This window comes from Amblyraja radiata, chromosome 1 (assembly GCF_010909765.2).
Source record: "Amblyraja radiata isolate CabotCenter1 chromosome 1, sAmbRad1.1.pri, whole genome shotgun sequence".
Classification (NCBI taxonomy): domain Eukaryota; kingdom Metazoa; phylum Chordata; class Chondrichthyes; order Rajiformes; family Rajidae; genus Amblyraja; species Amblyraja radiata.
Window position 1 is genome coordinate 160,640,704 of NC_045956.1, and position 19,243 is coordinate 160,659,946.

General features: G+C 39.4%; 1 protein-coding gene across 5 annotated transcripts in view; it reads left to right on the top strand.

Moving 5' to 3' along the window:
- Positions 1–19,243, top strand: part of smad2 (SMAD family member 2) — a 103,461-nt gene that overhangs the window by 37,275 nt on the left and 46,943 nt on the right. For 3 of the 5 annotated variants that reach the window (XM_033033895.1, XM_033033865.1, XM_033033876.1), the window contains 2 exons: positions 1,313–1,402; positions 9,389–9,418. The exons of 1 other annotated variant lie outside the window; for it this stretch is intronic. In XM_033033895.1, the coding sequence (XP_032889786.1) occupies positions 1,313–1,402; positions 9,389–9,418 (120 nt within the window). The remainder of the gene's footprint in view (positions 1–1,312; positions 1,403–9,388; positions 9,419–19,243) is intronic. One more of the 5 variants, XM_033033886.1, reaches the window with a different exon arrangement.

Below are 19,243 nucleotides of genomic sequence, written 5' to 3' on the forward strand. Positions count from 1 at the left end.
AAGAAAGAAAGTTGGAAAGTGGAGAAATGATGGGTCGATGGAGGAGAAATGAACTGGGGTCGGGGGAGTGGAAAGAAAGATATATGGGTAGATGAGATGTGGAGCTGGGTGGTTTTACCTGATATTGGAGAAGACAGAGTTGTGCCATTGGTTTGTTAGCTACCCAGGCGGACTATGAGATGCTGTTTTTCCTGTCTGTGTGTGGCCTCAATCTGGTGATGGAGGCAGAGGATGTAACTATTGCACAAGTCAACTTGGTCAGACATAGTGGGAATGGGGCCCGTATCACCCAAAACATTTTCTATCGCCCTAAACCTTTTCTTTCGCCTTGACTCCTGGCAACATCCTTGTAAACCTTCTCTGCACTGGTTCCAGCTTAATCTGGAAAGTTTAATAATTTAAGGTTGGCAAATGGGAGAGGCTTTTACGATTCAATGCAATCTCATTGGGACCTGGGGAATGGGTCCAAATCTTATTTTGGAGATTCGTATATTGGAGCAATAGGTTCAATGGAACATCTTCGTCACTTCTGAAGATATATTTCAAGTGCTCATCAGATATTACATTATATGCTTGCATTTTGTTTTCCCAATGTTTTTTATCAAAAATCTTAATCTCACAATTAAAATTATCAAATGATCAAGCATTAACTTGCATTTGTAGAAGAATTTATTCCAACTACACCATCAGCCCAACTCGTCCATGCCACCCAAGATGCCTTGGTCTCATTTGCCCTTGGTTGGCTTACATCCCTCTAAACCTTTCCAATTCATGTATCCGTCCACGTGTATTTAAATGCTGTTACAGTACCTGCTTCAAATGGTAAAAATGTGATACTTCTGCAGATACTTAATGTTACTTATGACACTTAATTACAGTAGAAATCTTAATTCTGTGACACTTAATTACAGTAGAAATCATAACTACTTTTGTACATTATTTCAAAAGATATTTTCAAATAGCAAAATTTAATGCTTGTTTTTAGTCGATACTTTGCTCAATATTCCATGGAATAAGGGATTTTATGAAGTGTCAACTTGTTTACATAAAGAATGTTATTTTGAAATAGATATGGTGGAAAATATCTTGTTCCTGTTATGCATTATGGTAAAACAGCCACTGTGCAATAACGTTTCCTGGTAAGTTGAATAAATATCAATTTTCTTTTGAATATTGTTGTTGAGTGGAGCCTTAACATTTCTTAATTTAAAGAGATTTATTTTTATGTTTGTCTACATGTATTATCCTCCATCAGCTTTTCACTACACCATACCCCATGTTTACCCTTTTTTTTTTCTAATTTTATGCACAGCACATGCTCTGAAATTTGGGGACTGAGTACACCTGGTACAGTAGATCAGTGGGATACAACAGGCCTTTACAGCTTTCCTGAGCAAACCAGGTGAATATACAGTCACTACAAGCTCTTCTTCCACAAAGTGGGATGTTGGGATTAACTGATTGGTGTTGGTCATTTAAGAATTGTCAATGTTTACATTCACTCTTGGTGTCTTTTGGTGGATTAAAAAAAAAAAAAATGCAGAAAAGTGGTGGTTGAAATATGGAGGTCCATCAACAGCTGAAAAGTGGGTAGTAAACCTGTTGATTTTCTTTCCAGATGCAGATATGCCTGTATGTAGGATTTTTATTTTTTAACTCTGTATGAAAATCTTTTAGTTTATATGCCAATATTAAGTGTAACTGTTTTTCATAATGGGCTAAATTTATTGGCAAGTTCTGCATGACTTTCTGTTAACTTCAGATTAACTTTCAAACAATGTTTGCTGAACATTCTTTTATTTTGATTAACGGGAATGTATAGGTATAACAATGGACAAACTCAGTTTTTACATACTATTGGATATGTTGTGAGTTATGGGTAAATTTGCCAGTTGTTGGGGAATTCTGTGTAATTGAGATTTTAAATTTTGCTTGAGTGCTTAAGATTTTGATAGTTAATTGTAATCCAAGCTGCAAGTTTTAACAGTGTTCCTTTTTTGGCTTCTGAATTTAACATTTGGTTCTTTATGCTCATGGTGCAATTTGATAAATTTTGGCATGGGTTCAAAATTATTCCTTGATAAATTTCTAAACATGAACCTCTATTTAGTTGGCCCATTTGATGCATCTGCTTATGAGTGGACGTTTAGTTTATTGTCACGTGTACCATGGTACAGTGAAAAGCTTTTGAGAAAATAAGGAACTCGCTGTGCGTAGTGTACCTGCATAAGTGTATGATTGCTAATTGATCTGAAATTATAATTATCTACAAATAAGTTCCTTAAATGCAAGGAAGGAAAACGTGTCTTTGTGGAGAAACATCCTCTATAGCTCATTTTATTGAAGGACCTGGAATGTTTGGACATTTGAGGATGTAAATCTTATGTCCGTTGTTGATATGCTGATCAGCCATTCTTGAATTATCATTGATCAAACTAGTTTAATTGATTTTCTTCTTTTCCAAAAATATATGTCCATAGTTGCAAAGTAAAACTCATGCCTTTAAACTTATCTAGCTCGTATAAAGAAGCAAGAAAATGTTCTTGCGTTGTCCATGCTCAACGTCAATTCTGCCCTTAATTTGCAGGAGGGATATTAAAGAACTATTTTTTGGATTGGCATCTAATTACTTATTTTAATTACTATAATTTATTATCATCTGCACTGATTGACTTTGAACACTTTGGTTTGTAGCTCAGATTGAATTTTGAGTAACACATTGATATTACTTGCACTTTGTTTCTTTTAACCCTACTCCCTCTACATCAGTTTTCAATTGACTTTTGTTTTGTAAGCCTAGTGAACATCCATATTTATTAATCGACATCTGTGACCAATTGTTTCCAGATGGTGGCAGTTTTTAAAGGGATTTGCAGAGAAAATCACCAGGATGTTGGAATGAGATGGAATGTTTTGGTTATGAGTAGATTTTAGAAAGGCTGGGTTTGTTTTCCTTGGAGTAGTGGAGGCTGAGGAAGAACAGATAGAGGTATGCAAACTTAAGAGGCATAGGATAGATGCTAAGAAACCTTTCCTATGGCAGAGGTGTTTTAAGATCAGAAGCCGTAAGTTTAAGGTGATGAGTAAGTGGCTGAGAGAGGTCTGAGAGAATTGTTGTCACCCAGAGGATGGTTGCAATCTGGATCACACTGCCGGAGAAAGTGGTGGAGGCAGGCACTCTGTCCACATTTATGGAAACATCTGGACAAGTCTTGAATTGCAAAGGCCAATGATTAGACTGTTGCTGTATATGACTCTATGATGTACAATATCTAATTGAGCAAAACGCAAAGTGCTGGAGTCACTCGGCAGCTCAGACAGCATCTGGGGAGGGAATGAACAGTCAACATTGGGTCCCTTCTTCAGTCTGATTGAAGTTGGGGTGGAGAAGGGGGGGGGGGGGGTGAAAGTTGGAGAAGTGGTGAGATGAGACTAGGCCTGGCAAGTGATAAGTGCCAAAGGTAAGTGGGGTGTGGTTGGATTGCCTGGTGGGTGGAGTAAGCGACAAAGGCTAGAGGTAAAAAGGATGAGGTTGTTAGATAAGGAGAGAAGGAATGAAATGAAGGGAGAGGTGTGGGTGGACGGAAAAGAGGGATGATAAAAAGGAAACGGGAGATTTGGAGATGGGAAATGAGTAAGATGAGAAAGTTGCAGGGTGACTTGGGAGGGAGAAGAGTTTGAAGGTGGGAAAAAATGCACTCTGGTATATGGAACAGAAGACGTCGTTGAGGCAGGTACTATAGCGACTTTTAGAGTGAACCTCTGTCTCACCTGGAAGGGCTGCTGGGGCCCTCAATGGAAGGGAGAGAGGAGATGTAGGAACAGGTGTTGTATCTCCTGTGTTTGCATGGGAAAGTACCCGGAGAGGGTGCGGAATGGTTGGGTAAGAATGAGTAAACCATTGAGTTGAGGAGGGAGTGCTCTGGAAATGGATGGGGACGTGAAGAAGTGACTAGTGGCGGAATCACCTTGAACGTTGTGGAAATGTTTGGGAATGATGTTTAAAACACATAGTAAGAGGAATCTCAGATGTCCAAGAGTGGAAAGCCTCATTTTGGGAGCTGATGCTGTGGAGACTGAGAAATTGAGTCGGGGATGGCCTCCTTTCATGAAGCAGGGTTAGAGGAAATGTAGTCAAGGTAACTGGGTGTTGCTGGGTTTGTAATAACGTTGGTACATAGTCTGTCCCCTTTGATGGAGACAGTGAGATCGAGAAACAGGAGAGAGGTGGTAAAAATTGTCCAATGACATCTACCACAAACAACTTCCACTCTACCCTCAAATGCACTTGGACTGTCTCTTGTTTGTCCAATATCTAATCGAATTTTGCCACTAGTACTTATTTACAGGTTAAAATTGCTAGAAATATTCATCAGGTCTGTATGTCTGTGAAAAGGAAACCAGTTTATTTTAGACTGATCACGATTAGAACTGTAAATATTTAACAAATCAAAAGATGTGGAGAAGACGAAAGAGCAAAATGCAATGTTTCTTGTAGGGTTGAAAGGAGTAACATGAAGGAAGTAATGGGAGTAGAACGTGTAAAGGGATAAAGCAACAAGAGGTGCCCAGAAGATGTATAAATGAGTATAAAAGAAATGCTATTAAAAATGATTGAGTTAAAAGCTGACTCTTGAAAAAAGTTTGAAGGGCAAAAATAAGATGATCTTGTAGCAATGTTACAAAATTTTGAGATTAAAAAAATCAAGTCTGCAATTTATCCCATCAGATAAAGCATAAAAATAAGTTTAATTTGACACCTAATTCACTTTCATATCTCAAGTATTTAAAAAGTTATGGCCATTTTCATACTGGGAAATGAGCATCTTGTTCCCTATTGATTTTCTATGGACATAACAAAAAAGCTGTGATCGTGAACAGTCAAAAGCCCATAGCTTTCTTAAAAATTAAGAGAACTGAATGAAATTTTCAGTTATCATAGATTGAAGCATTCTGAAACAAATATAAAATATTCTTACTTGGATGACCTGAAATTAAAGCATATAATTAGTTAGTTACCTAATTGTAGCTAATTTCAGACTTCAATTACTAGATCTAAACATCTATCCATTTCTTAATAAATGATTAACATTTTTAAATAGCCTAAATGTCCAAATAATATTCACAAATAATTCACAATAAAACATGATTTTAAAATCTCATTTACATTAATTTATAGACCAAATGGAAGGAATTTAGTGTTCAATTGCTGTAAATTAAAGTCCATTTTAAATCAGCTTTCCAGTGGGTCCCTGTGGAACGCGCTGGTTTAGAACGTTCACATTGCGGTAGATTTGTGCCCCAAATGCCCAGAAAAATACTGCGGGATATAATGGGCCCAAAATGAGCTACTCGCAATATTAAACTTTGTATAAAGGGATCTTTAGAAGCCCTTTTTAATGTAAAAATATACAGCATACCTTCAGATATTTGCTTTATGAGACCCTGCGGTTGCTGGTGTTCGCGGGTTTAGAGATTGATTTTTAAACTACTATAACTATTTTACGAGGCCTTTAAAACTAATAATAGCTTTTGCGACGAGGTCTTTCAGCGATTTTCCGTTAATAATTAACTAGGCTGAACATCTTCGATTTGAACAGCCTAGAGAAAATCGCGTTTTAAACCCGCCCCCTCTAAACGGCGCCAAAATCGCACACACCGCAGCGGCAGATTTTCAGCGACGCTTCAGGTAGGCTTTGCAACATACCTAGATCTTGGGGAGCAAATTTAAGGAGAATCCCAAAAGCTTAGAGTATATCGAAGTAAAAGCATGGCTAGAGAAAGATACAAGATACATTTATTTGTCACATGTACCAGTTGATACAGTGAAATGTGTGGTCACCATACAGCCATACAAATTAAAAGAAAAACATAACACACGATAGACTCCAACATAAAACATCCCCATACAGCAGAATCAACGTTTCCCACTGAGGGAAGGCACCAAAGTCAGTCCTCTTCCTCTAATGTTCTTGATGTCCACCCGTGGTCAGGGCCTCCCGAGCCGTCCGCAGTTGCCGCTAAGGAAAGAGTGGGTCTCCTCAGGGGAGAGAGGTGGCCAACAAGTACATCTATCTGTGGAGCTGGTGGATGGTAGTGCGATCCTAAATGAATTTTTCACAGTGAAATTGACCAGGGAGAAGGATGTGGAGACTGGAGGGGGGGGTTCTCAAATAAGTTTGTATCAGGAAGGTGAAAGTGCAGAAGATATTGGCCAAACTTTGGGTGGACAAATCCCTTGGGCATGTCGGGATCTATTCCGGGATATTATGGGGGGAGAAAGTGAGGGCATTGCTGCAACTGACTGAAATATTTGCATCTCCAGTAGGCAGCAACCGAGTAGGGAGAATGGTTTTGTGCAGGAGAATATTTTTGAGGAGATAACAAAGAAAATTGTTAAAACGCAGGGTGTTAGATGTGGTATGCATGGACTTGGCTAAATGTTTGATAAGGCCCTGTGCAATGTCTGAAGGACTGCTCACTAGCAGTCTGAAGAAGGGTCTCAACCCAAAACGTTACCTATACCGTTTCTCCAGAGATGCTGCCTGACCCGCTGAGTTGGACTTCATAACAAGAGCAGTTGAGTATAGGAGCAAAGGGGTCCTTCTGCATTTGTACAGGGCTCTAGTGAGACTACACCTGGAGTATTGTGTGCAGTTTTGGTCTCCAAATTTGAGGAAGGACATTCTTGCTATTGAGGGAGTGCAACGTAGGTTCACGAGGTTAATTCCCGCGATGGCGGGACTCGTATGTTGATAGAATGGAGCGGCTGGACTTGTATACTCTGGAATTTAGAAGGATGAGAAGGGATCTTATTGAAACATAGTTTGGACACACTAGAGGCAGGAAACATGTTCCCGATGTTGGGAGAGTCCAGAACCAGCAGCCACAGTTTAAGAATAAGGGGTAAGCCATTTAGCACGGAGATGAGGAAAAACTTTTTCACACACAGTTGTGAATCTGGAATTCTCTGCCTCAGAAGGCAGTGGAGGCCAATTCTCTGGAGGCATTCAAGAGAGAGTTAGATAGAGCTCTTAACGATAGCGGAGTCAAGGGACTTGGGGAGAAGGCAGGAACTGTGTACTGATTGCGGTGCTGACTCGAGTGGCCTACTCCTGCACTTATTGTCACTCCAGCATTGTGTGTCTATCTAAAGCACATGGGATCTGAGGTGGGTTGGCAACCTTGATCCAAATTTGGCTTGATGATAGAAGACACGGATGGTGATGGAGAGCTGTTTTTCCTGACTGGAAATCTAACCAGTGGAGTATTGCAGAGATCCGCATTGGGACTTTTGTGAAGTATATAAATGACTGATGAGAATGTAGGTAGTCTGATTAGTAAGTTTGTTAACAATATAAATATTGGTGGAATCATGGATGGCGAAGAAGGTTAAGGTCGCATAAGGTTATAGATCAACTAAAAGTTGGGTCGAGCGGGAGCAGATGGAATTTAACACAGACAAGTGTAAAGTTGCATCATTTGGGACTTCTAGTTGTGGTGTATGTTTTCATTAATGTACAGGGATCTTTAGGAGTGTTACTGTTCAGAGAAACCTTAGGGTATAAGTTCATTGTTACCTGGAACAAATCCAGGTAACAATGGATAGGGTAGTGAGGAATATATTTGGCATATTTATCTACATAGGTCAGGTTGTTGAGTAGAAGAGTTGAGATATCACGTTGCAGCTGTCTGAGCCATTTATTAGGCTGCACTTGGAACATTGAGTACATTTCTGGTTGCCACACTAAAGATACGATATGGTAGCGATAGAGAGTGTTGAAAAGATTTTCCAGGATGCTGCCTAGAATGGAGGGCTGTAGTGATAAAGAAAGATTGAAAAGGCCGAGTTTGTTGCATCTGGAACAAAGGTCAGGACGCTGTTGGATAGCCCATTAGAGAACTAGAAGATTATAAAATGCATAGATAAGGTAGATAGTTAGAGGAGTCTTCGCAGGTTAAGGAGCCTAAAATTGGAGGCATGCGTGCCTAATGCAGGCAAATGATAAGCATCACAATTGACTGGATGAGTTGTGCTGAAGGACCCTGTTAGTGCTATGCAGTTGTGATTCTAAACTTTAACATATCTAACTGAGATATGAGATGCTATTCCTGGAGCATGGGATAATGTAAAGGGTCAAGAACGGCGTAGTTTAGAATGAAAGGCCAAGCTAAAGTCCAAAGCTCCCAGAAGCTCAGGCGCACCCATGTGAAATGACAGATGCAGTTTAGCTAAATCAATACATTTGCATTCTTACAATTTTCAAAAATGTTAATTGCGTAAGTGATACTTAGTTGGATTTGTTATTTTGTCATATTGTGTTATTTGTGTGGAATGATTGAATGATGAGTTGTACATTTCTTCTGGCACTTTAGTATCTATCAGGTAGATTGATTACATTCGTATGCTTGCCAACTAACTTTTAATCACTTTGTTGCAAAGCAAATTACTAATAATGTACTTGGTGTTCAGCTGATAGTGGAATGAGTCTATTACCATTTTTTTCCACTTAACTATTATACAGTCTTGGCATTCATAGCTACATCTTGGAAAACATCCTACTTGGCGATATCGGAAAATATTCTTCATGAGGAAGGGGTCTAGCTGAATCCCCAAGGACCTTTTTTGAACAAGGGCCTCCAAATGTAATGTCAAAAATAGATGTCCTCAGTAATGTAATTGCTAAGGCAGGGACTGGAATGCTCTTTGCCAAATTCAAACATATAGTTGCATACATTTGAATAGTCTGGGTGGACTTGTTAGAGTTTTGGTGTGTTCAAGAAGCTGAGACAGGAAAGTTTGAGATGATTTAAAATGAGAAAAAGTGGTTGGGTGGCATTTAGTTGGCAGAAATAAACGCGTATGGAATTGCAAACATTTGATATTTTGGGGGCAAATGTCAGTCTCATCAATCAACCCTTGTACACATATTGTCTGTGACCATTGATCACGTTCTTTTGGTTTCTTTGCTCGACGGCAGTTTAATTTATCCTTGCCAGTTATACTCTACTCTATTTTCTTAGTCAAGTATTTACAGTTCTCTAATCCTCACAATTATTTTCCTCATTAATTGTAGTGAAAAAGAGAAATAATTGGGAGGACCAGAAAATGAAAAATGTCCAAAATTTATCTGTGTTCTCGTGATTCTTGCAATTGTCATGGGCCTCCTTTTTATCTGACTTGTATTAACCGCTCTATCTTCATTTATCCAAGGAAAATTAATTGCTACTTTCCTTTCATGGACAGATATTCACTCCACATAAATCAGTTCTCAGAGGCCTTCGATTGTTCATGCTGTTTTGCTTACCATTGACTCTTTTTTGCTCAAATCCTTTTGTACATAGTTGCCCTTTTAGTACCTAATTGTACATTGTCCTTTTTTTTCAGACCTACACAAATCTTAAGACAAAAGAACAGGTAGGCCTCAGACCCACCATTTGGTAAATTCTTGGCCCCATCTCCACTTTCCTGCCTGGATTCCTATACATTTCTCTGTCTGTCTCAGCCTTGAGTATATTCAATGATTCAGCCTCTACTACTCAGTAGAGAATTCCATAAATTCATAACTCTGAGAATAAACTTTTCCCTGTCCTTCCTTGTCATGCCTTTATTTCTCAGTGCCAAACATCCTTGGGAATTATGAAATGGCCAGAAGAAATGGAGGGAGCGGGGTGGCATGCGGTGTGATCGAAGGGAATGATCTAAGCATGCATGTAATTACATTAAGGAATGAAGATTTGATGAAGAAATAATTAAACAATATCCCAAAGTACTGCATTGTTAAATTTATTGTCATTATCAACAAAATCACCAAATGGATTTCAGGATTGGAGTAATGTTTTATTAATCTCCTCATGAAAGCAGTTAGGTAGATGGGAAACCAGTTATGAGTGTTTTATTATTCTACAAAGAAGAAAATTTGATAAATCAGTGTAATGGCTGAAATGCAAATGTGTAATGAGCATGTCCCACTTAGGCGATTTTTTTCCGGCGACTGCCAGAGACTGTCATCGTCGTTGCAGGTCGCCGGAAAACCAGCAATTGGATCCCCCCCCCCCACGACAATGTCTATGGCAATGTTAACAACAGCGTACCACCTAGTCGACGTCAAGCTACTGCAAGCTACCGACAACCAGCGACCTATTAGGACGTCCACCTACGACAAGCTACGTACACCCTCGACAAGGTATGACCCTGTCGATGACAACTTAAGACAATTCAGTCGCCGGTACCCGGCACCGGCGGCAACCTACGCCATCCTGGCGACAACCTACGATAGCACCTACGTCAGGAGAAGTCAAGCTACACTCATTGGCTTCAAGCCAACCGTCGCCGAAAAGCTTTGAACATTTCAAAATCTAGCGGCGACCAGAAAAACGCTACGATTCTTTGGGCGACTGAGGAGACTACTCACGACCATACATGTGACACCCCGGCAAACATGTGGCGACAGCCTAGTCGCCTGTAGTCGCCTAAAAAATCGCCTAAGTGGGACAGGCCCTTAAGTGTGTGATTCCCTCACTCCAGCAACGTTGCTTGAAAAAGTTCTCGATGTATATTGCTCTTGTCAAAATAAAATGACTGAATGTTGATGCATGTCTTAATAAGGTTAATAACCAATTTTGCCAAACAGTAATTTTTAATTTGACTCTCGACATAAAACTGCCCATGAACAGGTCCTTTGACCCACAATGCCTGTGCCAAACATGATGTTAAGACCGACTCTTATCTGTCTGCACATAATCCATAACCCTCTATTGTCCATGGGCCTATTCAAACGCCTCCTAAAATGCCACTACCACTCCTGGCATTGCATTCCAGGCACTCGCCACCGTGTATGTGCGAGCGTCTGTGCTCGCTCTCTCTCTAATCTTTTACATTTCCACCATTGTGTGTGTTGGGGGGGGGGGGGAGAGGGAGGGAGGGCTTCCGATTGTCAGCGCTATCTATGCCTCTCATATACTTCTACATACTTCTCTCAGCTCTTCTCTCAACATGTTCCATTCCAGCGAAAATAATCCAAATCTGTCTAATCTCTCCCTGCACCTTAAAAACCCCTTATCTAGACTAAATCTGTCTTGTAAAATAAAAAGGGCACAAAGTGCTGCAATGATTTAGCAGGTCAGGCAGCGTCTCTGGAGAACATGGATTGGTGATGCTTCGAGTTGAAATCCTTCTTCAGATTATTCTCCATGTCCATGTTTTCCAGATATGCTGCCTGGCTCGCTGAGTTACCCCAGCACTTTGTGTCTTTGTCATAAACCAATATTTGCAGTTCCTTGTATATAATTGTGGTAAATCTCCTCTGCACCCTTTCCAAAGCTTCATCCTTTTCATAATGTGGCCACCAGAACTGCACGCAATACTCCAAATGCAGCCTAATCAAAGTCCTATAAAACTCTGTAGGGTGGAACTGCAGATGCTGGTTTATACCGAAGATAGACGCAAAATGCTGGAGTAACTCAGCAGGTCTGTTCTGGAAACAAGAATTGGTGACATTTTGGGTTCAGACCTTAAGTCACCTATTTTTCTCCAGAGATGCTGCCTGACCTGCGGAGTTACTCCATCTATCTCCAATAAAGCTGCATAATGACTCCCTGACTTGTACTCATATTTTTTGCCTCTTTTTAAGGACTAAAAGTTGAAGTCCTATGTGAAGTATTTCAGAGGAAGCGGGAAGGAAGGAAAATTGTAACAATACATATAATAATGAGATGGGGATCAAAAACATAATTCGCAAGAAGAATCATAGTAGAGCACATGGGAAATTTGAAAAAAGGTATAGATGCATTTAGTATTTTGTCTGCCTGGTGTGGAATAATCATCAGAGATTTCTTGTGTTCCAAGATGCATTGCCCTCCATAATGTTTGGGACAAAGATCCATCATTTATTTATTTGCCTCTCTACTCCACAATTTGAGATTTGTAATAGAAATAAAATCACAGGTGGTTAAAGTGCATGTTGTCAGATTTTATTAAAGGGTATTTTATTAAATTTTGGTTTCACCATGTAGGAATTACAGCTGTGTTTATACATAGTCCTCTCATTTCAGGGTACCATAATGTTTGGGACACATGACTTCACAGGCGTTTGTAATTGCTCAGGTGTGTTTAAATGTCTCCTTAATGCACGTAGAAGAGCTCTCAGCACCTAATCTTTCCTCCAGTATTTCCATCACCTTTGGAAACTTTTATTGCTGTTTATCAACATGGGGACCAAAGTTGTGCCATTGAAAGTCAAAGAAGCCATTATGAGACTGAGAAACAAGAATAAAACTGTTAGATACATCAGCCAAACCTTAGGCTTACCAAAATCAACTGCTTGGGACATCATTAAGAAGAAATAGCACTGGTGAGCTTACTAATCGCAAAGGGACTGGCAGGCCAAGGAAGACACTTCTGATGACAAGAATTCTCTCTATAATAAAGAAAAATCCCCAAACACCTATCCGACAGATCAGAAACATTCTTCAGGAATCAGGTGTAGATTTGTCAATGATCACTGTCTGCAGAAAACTTCATGAACAGAAATACAGAGGCTACACTTGCAAGATGCAAACCACTGGTTAGCTGTAAAAATAGAATGGCCGGGTTACAGTTTGCCAAGAAGTACTTAAAAGAGCAACCACAGTTCTGGAAAAAAGGTCTTGTGGCCAAATGAGACGAAGGTTAAAGGGCCTGTCCCACTGCTGGGACCTAATTTGCGAGTTTAGAAGAGTTTAGGAAAGTTTTTAAAAAGTGTCATGGTCTTGGTGTATATCTGAAGTAGAACACCTCCTATGACCTCCTTTGACTATGTAGAGAACCTCCTACGAATATGTAGAAGACCTCCTTCGACTATGTAGAAGATCTCCTTCGACCTCCTTCGACTATGTTGAAGACTAGCTTCGGGAAAATTGGACACCAAATAGTGGAGAGTGAAGACGACCACCTTCGACTATACTAACGCTATCTACGATTACCTTTGACTGCCTTCGATTACCTACGAATAACATGCCGACCTACTTCGACTAAACCTACGAGTAAAAAAAATATCTACTTTTTTTCCATGCCGACCAATTTTCAGCATGCAAAAAAAAACTCCTCGACCAAACTGAGGCCTCGAGTATGCGGGAACCTCTCGAGCATGAAGGAGAGTTACATAGACCTCTTGGGGCCACGTGTCGACCATGCTGCGAGTTTGAGTCGAGCGCAAACTCTTCTAAACTCGCAAATTTGGTCCCCGCAGTAGGACAGGCCCCTAACTTATATCAGAGTGATGGCAAGAGCAAAGTATGGAGGAAAGAAGGAACTGCCCAAAATCCAAAGCATACCACCTCATCTGTGAAACACGGTGGTGGGGGTGTTATGGCCTGGGCATGTATGGCTACTGAAGGTACTGGCTCACTTATCTTTATTTATGATACAACTGCTGATGGTAGTAGCACAATGAATTCTGAAGTGTATAGACACATCCTATCTGCTCAAGTTCAAACAAATGCCTCAAAACTCATTGGCTGGCGGTTCATTCTACAGCAAGACAATGATCGCAAACATACTGCTAAAGCAGCAAAGGAGTTTTTTAAAGCTAAAAAATTATCAATTCTTGATTGGCTAAGTCAATCACCCGATCTGAACCCAATTGAGCATGCCTTTTATTTGCTGAAGAGAAAACTGAAGGGGATTAGCCCCCAAAACAAGCATAAGCTAAAGATGGCTGCAATATAGGCCTGGCAGAGCATCACCAAAGAAGGACCCCAGCAACTGGTGATGTCCATGAATTGCAAGACTTCAAGCAGTCATTTGCATGCAAAGGATATGCAACAAAATACTAAACATGACTGCTTTCATTTACACGACATTGCTGTGTCCCAAACATTATGGTGCCCTGAAATGGGGGGAGTATGTATAAACACTGCTGTAATTTCTACATGGTGAAACCAAAATGTATAAAAATGACCTTTATTAAAATCTGACAATGTGCACTTTAACCACATGTGATTTTTTTTCTATCACAAATCTCAAAATGTGGAGTACAGAGGCAAATAAATAAATGATGGGTTATTGTCCCAAACATTATGGAGGGCATTGTAAACTGGTAGATTAAATTGTAAAACGATGAAAGGGAATCATATTTAAGTATATGGGACAATTTGCTCAAAATGTGAGATCTCCCGAGAAATGTTTTAAAGCAGATAAAACGGAAAGAGAATCAGACTTAACGATCAGAACTGACAGAATCTCTTCAGAGATTGATGAGCGAGTACTTTTAGCATTTTTTTTTTTTGATTTGCCACATCCTGGATTTTGCTTTCACAAAGTATGCATTTCAAATAAAAATAATGAATCTAAATTGATAGTAAAAGCAAGATGTGAACAGCATCTCAGTGGTGATCACAATGATCAGTAACTAATTATTATTTAAGTTTGGTTAAAGGAAAACCCGCAGCTCTGTTCTACAGTCAAGAAATTAATTTCTGTCGCTGTTTAAATTAAAAAAAAAAAGCTTTTGAATAACGATGGAAAGGTTGTACTCAGTTAAAGAAATACTTTGAACAGAAGAAAACCACAATACAACTTCACCAACCACAGAGATTTCAGGATGAATTGTGGAGGATCCAGGAAATATTGGAATGTTTCTTTGGCTCATTAGTTCGGATTAATGTTTATGTCACGCCTCCAGATTCTCAGGGTCTCCCACTTCATTATGATGATGTTGACGTCTTTATTCTGCAGCAGGAACGAGAGAAACGCTGTCGGCTTTACAAACCCCCAAAGGAATGGTCCACCAAATGGCTATACCCCACCTGGAGGCTCATATTCTACCCACATTACTATAAATGCCTACCAGAACAATACCTGGGGAGAATATTTACTAGCTGTGATTCCTTGGTGGTTATATGATTCGATGAAAGAAGAATTTGAACGGTCTAGAGGCCTGCCAAACAATATCTGCTGCATTTGTATTCATCAGCTGATCCAGTAAAGAAACTGGATGGATTTCACGAGGGCTGCTAGATCAAATCGAGAATAGAAAAGAAATCAGATCATCGGAATTGAGAAAATATTTTATTTTAAACAGGTTACCTCCATGTGCAAGCAGCATGTCAGGCAGTTTAACACCAGCTGGAAAATTGGCAATCAAATCAGATTAAGGTTTAAAGACCATACCATGATTTTACTTGAAAATGTTCAAGAAATGACCGGTGAATCTCGAGCAATGTTGGTGTATGTCTCTGAAAAATAACTGAGAAAAACATGTAATGGGGGCTGAAGACAATGAAGAAGGATGCTTTCAGGCACATAGCTGGACATTTCCTTGTTTTCACTCGGAGGCAAGTTTGGATTAGTGACCATGTTCTTGTGCAAGATCTCAAGGTAGCCTCATATCAAGCAAAGACATCTTTTGCATTATGTTTGTGGACAGAAAATTTAATTAATCAAACTATTGTTTGAGTTGGATCATTGAAGATTGAGTGCTTTTTTACTGCAACATTTAAAAACAAGGAAATAAAATTTAATTTTAAAAAGGGGCAGCACAGTGGCACAGCAGTAGAGTTGCTGCCTTACAGCCCTGGAGACCCGGGTTCAATCCTGACCACGGGTACTGTCTGTATGGAGTTTGTACGTTCTCCCTATGACAGTGTGGGTTTTTTCCGGGCTCCGGATTCCTCCCACAATCCGAAGACGTTCAGATTTGTAGGTTAATTGGCTTCTCTTAAGTTGTCCCTAGTGTGTAGGATAATAATAATAATAATGGATGGGATTTATATAGCGCCTTTCTAATACTCAAGGCGCTTTACATCGCATTATTCATTCACTCCTCAGCCACACTCGGTGGTGGTAAGCTACTTCTGTAGCCACAGCTGCCCTGGGGCAGACTGACGGAAGCGTGGCTGCCAATCTGCGCCTACGGCCCCTCCGACCACCACCAATCACTCACACACATTCACACACAGGCAAAGGTGGGTGAAGTGTCTTGCCCAAGGACACAACGACAGTCTGCACTCCAAGCGGGATTCGAACCGGCTACCTTCCGGTTGCCAGCCGAACACTTAGCCCATTGTGCCATCTGTCGTCCCCTAGGATAGTGCTAGTATAGGGGGGTAATAGGTTGTCGCGCAAATTCGGTGGACCGAAAGGCATGTTTCCACACTTTATCTCAAGTCTAAAGTAAAAGTAATGATATTCAAGAAGAGGATTAATTATGGCTTAAGTAGAACAATTACTAAGATATTAGAATTAAATTGATGAAATGAGAGGAGGTCAGCTGAGGAAATCTTGAACCAGCGAAAGCAACTGTACTATAATTAATCGGATTTGAGAAATCCAGTATCGTTAAAAAATTGCAAAATATTTGTTGCAAAAACAAACTAACGTGATTTTATTTGATGGGAAAAGTAAAAAAATTGAAGCTGAAGAAAGGCATATGAGAAATGTTTTGGGTTGAGAATGGTTAGCTTCTACAGTTCTTTGTGCTTTTGTGGTGATCCACAGGTACTGGCGCAGGAGATGCTGGTGAAAGACGAGTGGATTAATCAGATTGTTGCATGTTCTTTCTGCATTCCATTTGTGTCTTTTTACAATACTGGAGAGATTTTGAGGAACAAGATTATTATTCAGTTTTTTACACCAATACACTGTTCTTAACAAAAATCTACTCATCATGTGAAACCTTATAAATAACAGATATAAGTTAGATAACTTCAAGGCCGAAAGTCAAAAACTTTTTTCACGACAGACAAAGCTTCATCGTTTTACCACCAATTTGGAACCAATAAATGTGACATTAAAAAGGCTGCCACATTTAGTCATGTATATTTAATTCATAAATAAACTTCATATGGTCCCTCATACATATACGTTTTGATAATGATCTAGGGAAATATCTTCATCAATACCAGGAGAAAAATACAGTAACATAAAGATAATACAGTACAGTAAAGATCCTGTAACGGTCGTTGTGCTTGGTGTCCATTGTCAAAACAACCATTGTCGGGGTAAGCTAAAACCACAGAGGCTCCAAACCTCTAATGCTTTTCAAAAACCCAACGAGGTTTCCTATGGTAGTAGTGATTTTTGGGCGAGTTAATTGTTTTTTCTTATTTTCCAATTTAATATATCAAAAACTTTGTGGTGTCAAAAACACAACGACCGTTTACAATATATTTTCTGACTTTTTAAAATCAATTAAAAAAAATATTTGGACATAAATTAGTCATCAAAACTAAGAAACTGAGCCAATCTTTAATTTGGCAACCCACTGTCTCTTGTTTACCTTTCGTACGGACCAAGTCGCTAACTTCATTCCTTCGTGTCAACTTCGGGAAGCTCCGCAACGACCGTTACGGAGACATTTTACTTGCAAAATAATCAGCCCAAATCAAACAATCTGACGAATCATCGGCCATCGATAGCTCAAATCCATTAGGTAATGTACAGTTTAGATCACATTGGTGAAAATGCTTGGTTCTCACTAATAATGTAACGTTCGTTTTCTGGGACACTAAACCACCGCAACGTATGTGTGTTTGATCGTGTAACGTGCGTTGCAATGTCCACTCAGATGGATGCAGTATTCTACTACATGATCAGGTGAATGAACTGGGAACGGTGTTTGCAATTTTATTGTTCCATGTGGTATTCATAAACATAGAAAGGGATGAGAATTACGTGCACTTACTGTGCCAACCAGGTCACTGGTGGACACCACGCGACAACCGTTGCACAAAATGTATTTGTGTATTCTGATGCCATTTTCGGAAACTTGCCATCAATATGCTATCTTTTTTTTTGTTGATACTATGTTAGTCGTGAACCCAATAAAGTACTTGTCAACTTTTTTCGAAGGAATTTGAAATTTTGACCCCCTTTGTCACATTTTTGTGTGCAGTATTGTAAAAAGACACATATCTGATATTATTATTTGTGTAGGTGATTATTTGTAGCCTTTTGTTTGCTCCAAATTCAGGTCCTTTTATGGATTTTTATTGTAAAAAGTCTATTGCTTTCTATTTGAATATATTCAATGACCGAGCCTCCACTTCACTTCCACTTGGCTGAAAATTCCAAAGATTCTCATCACTCTGGATGAAGAAATCTCTTATCTCATTGTCAGAAAACATTACAGAAATGTTGAAAGGCTATTTCCTCTGATTCAAAACTCTGAAATAGTCAGCATATTCTCAGTTTTAGAAGTTTGCCATTTTAGGGCTGAGTTGAAGGAGAATAGATTTGTATCTATTCTAATCATAATTTATTTCATGTTCATGGCCATTCACCAGAACTAATAACCAATATACTTTGACTCTGATCTGTTAATGATAACTGGTTTCAGATTTGTTTAAAAAAATCATTAATCATTAAATTATAAGGCTAAGCATAGAACTCAACTTCTCAGGGAGCTGGCAAAGGTATAACAGTTAGCTGTCTGAGGATATAATTGTATAGCACAACTTCTTTGGAAGAGAGATCTGTTATTATAATGAACAGTTCTTTTGGCAATTTTAAATGATTGGTTGAAATTGTTAGCTTTGTCAACAAGCACAGGGTGTGATGGAAGATGAGCTTTAAAAAAAATTCTTGTTGGACACCAACTGTTTTAATGAAGTTTGGGTGCCATCTGATATTTTAAAAATACCACTGTTTTCAGGTGAAGATATTTAAGCTTGTTCATCACATTTGATTTGTTGAAAAGATCTAAAAATGGAGAAAAGGCAAATGAGAATACCAAAAAGTGCTGGAACCAAGGTACAATGCTGCAGGTGATAGAAATGCAATTTGGGAGTTTTGAGAGGGAGGGAGCATATGAGATGATGATTATATTAACAAGGGTCAACTTGAAGGCTAAAGAGGAGAGGCTGATTATCAGAGATTGCTGAATTCATTAAGTTCTGAGGGCTGTATAGAGCCTAGTGAGAAAATAAGCTGCTGATCTCAGGAACCTCTGGACTACGCTGAAACAAAGCAAAAAACTAAAGATAGGCTATGAAGTAGAATGTAGAATTAAACTGACAGACCGTTGATCACCAGTTCACATGAGTTCTGTTGTTCCACCTTTTCACCCACTCCCTACACACTTTGGGACTATTTAGAAGCCAAATAATTTACAAATCCGCACCCCTTTGGGATGTGGGAAGAAACCGGAGCACCCAAAGGAAACCCACACGGTCACAAGGAAAACGTGCAAATTCCACACAGGCAGCAGCTGAGATCGGTATCGATCCCAGGTTTCTAGGCAGCAGCTCTACCAACTGCTTTTTC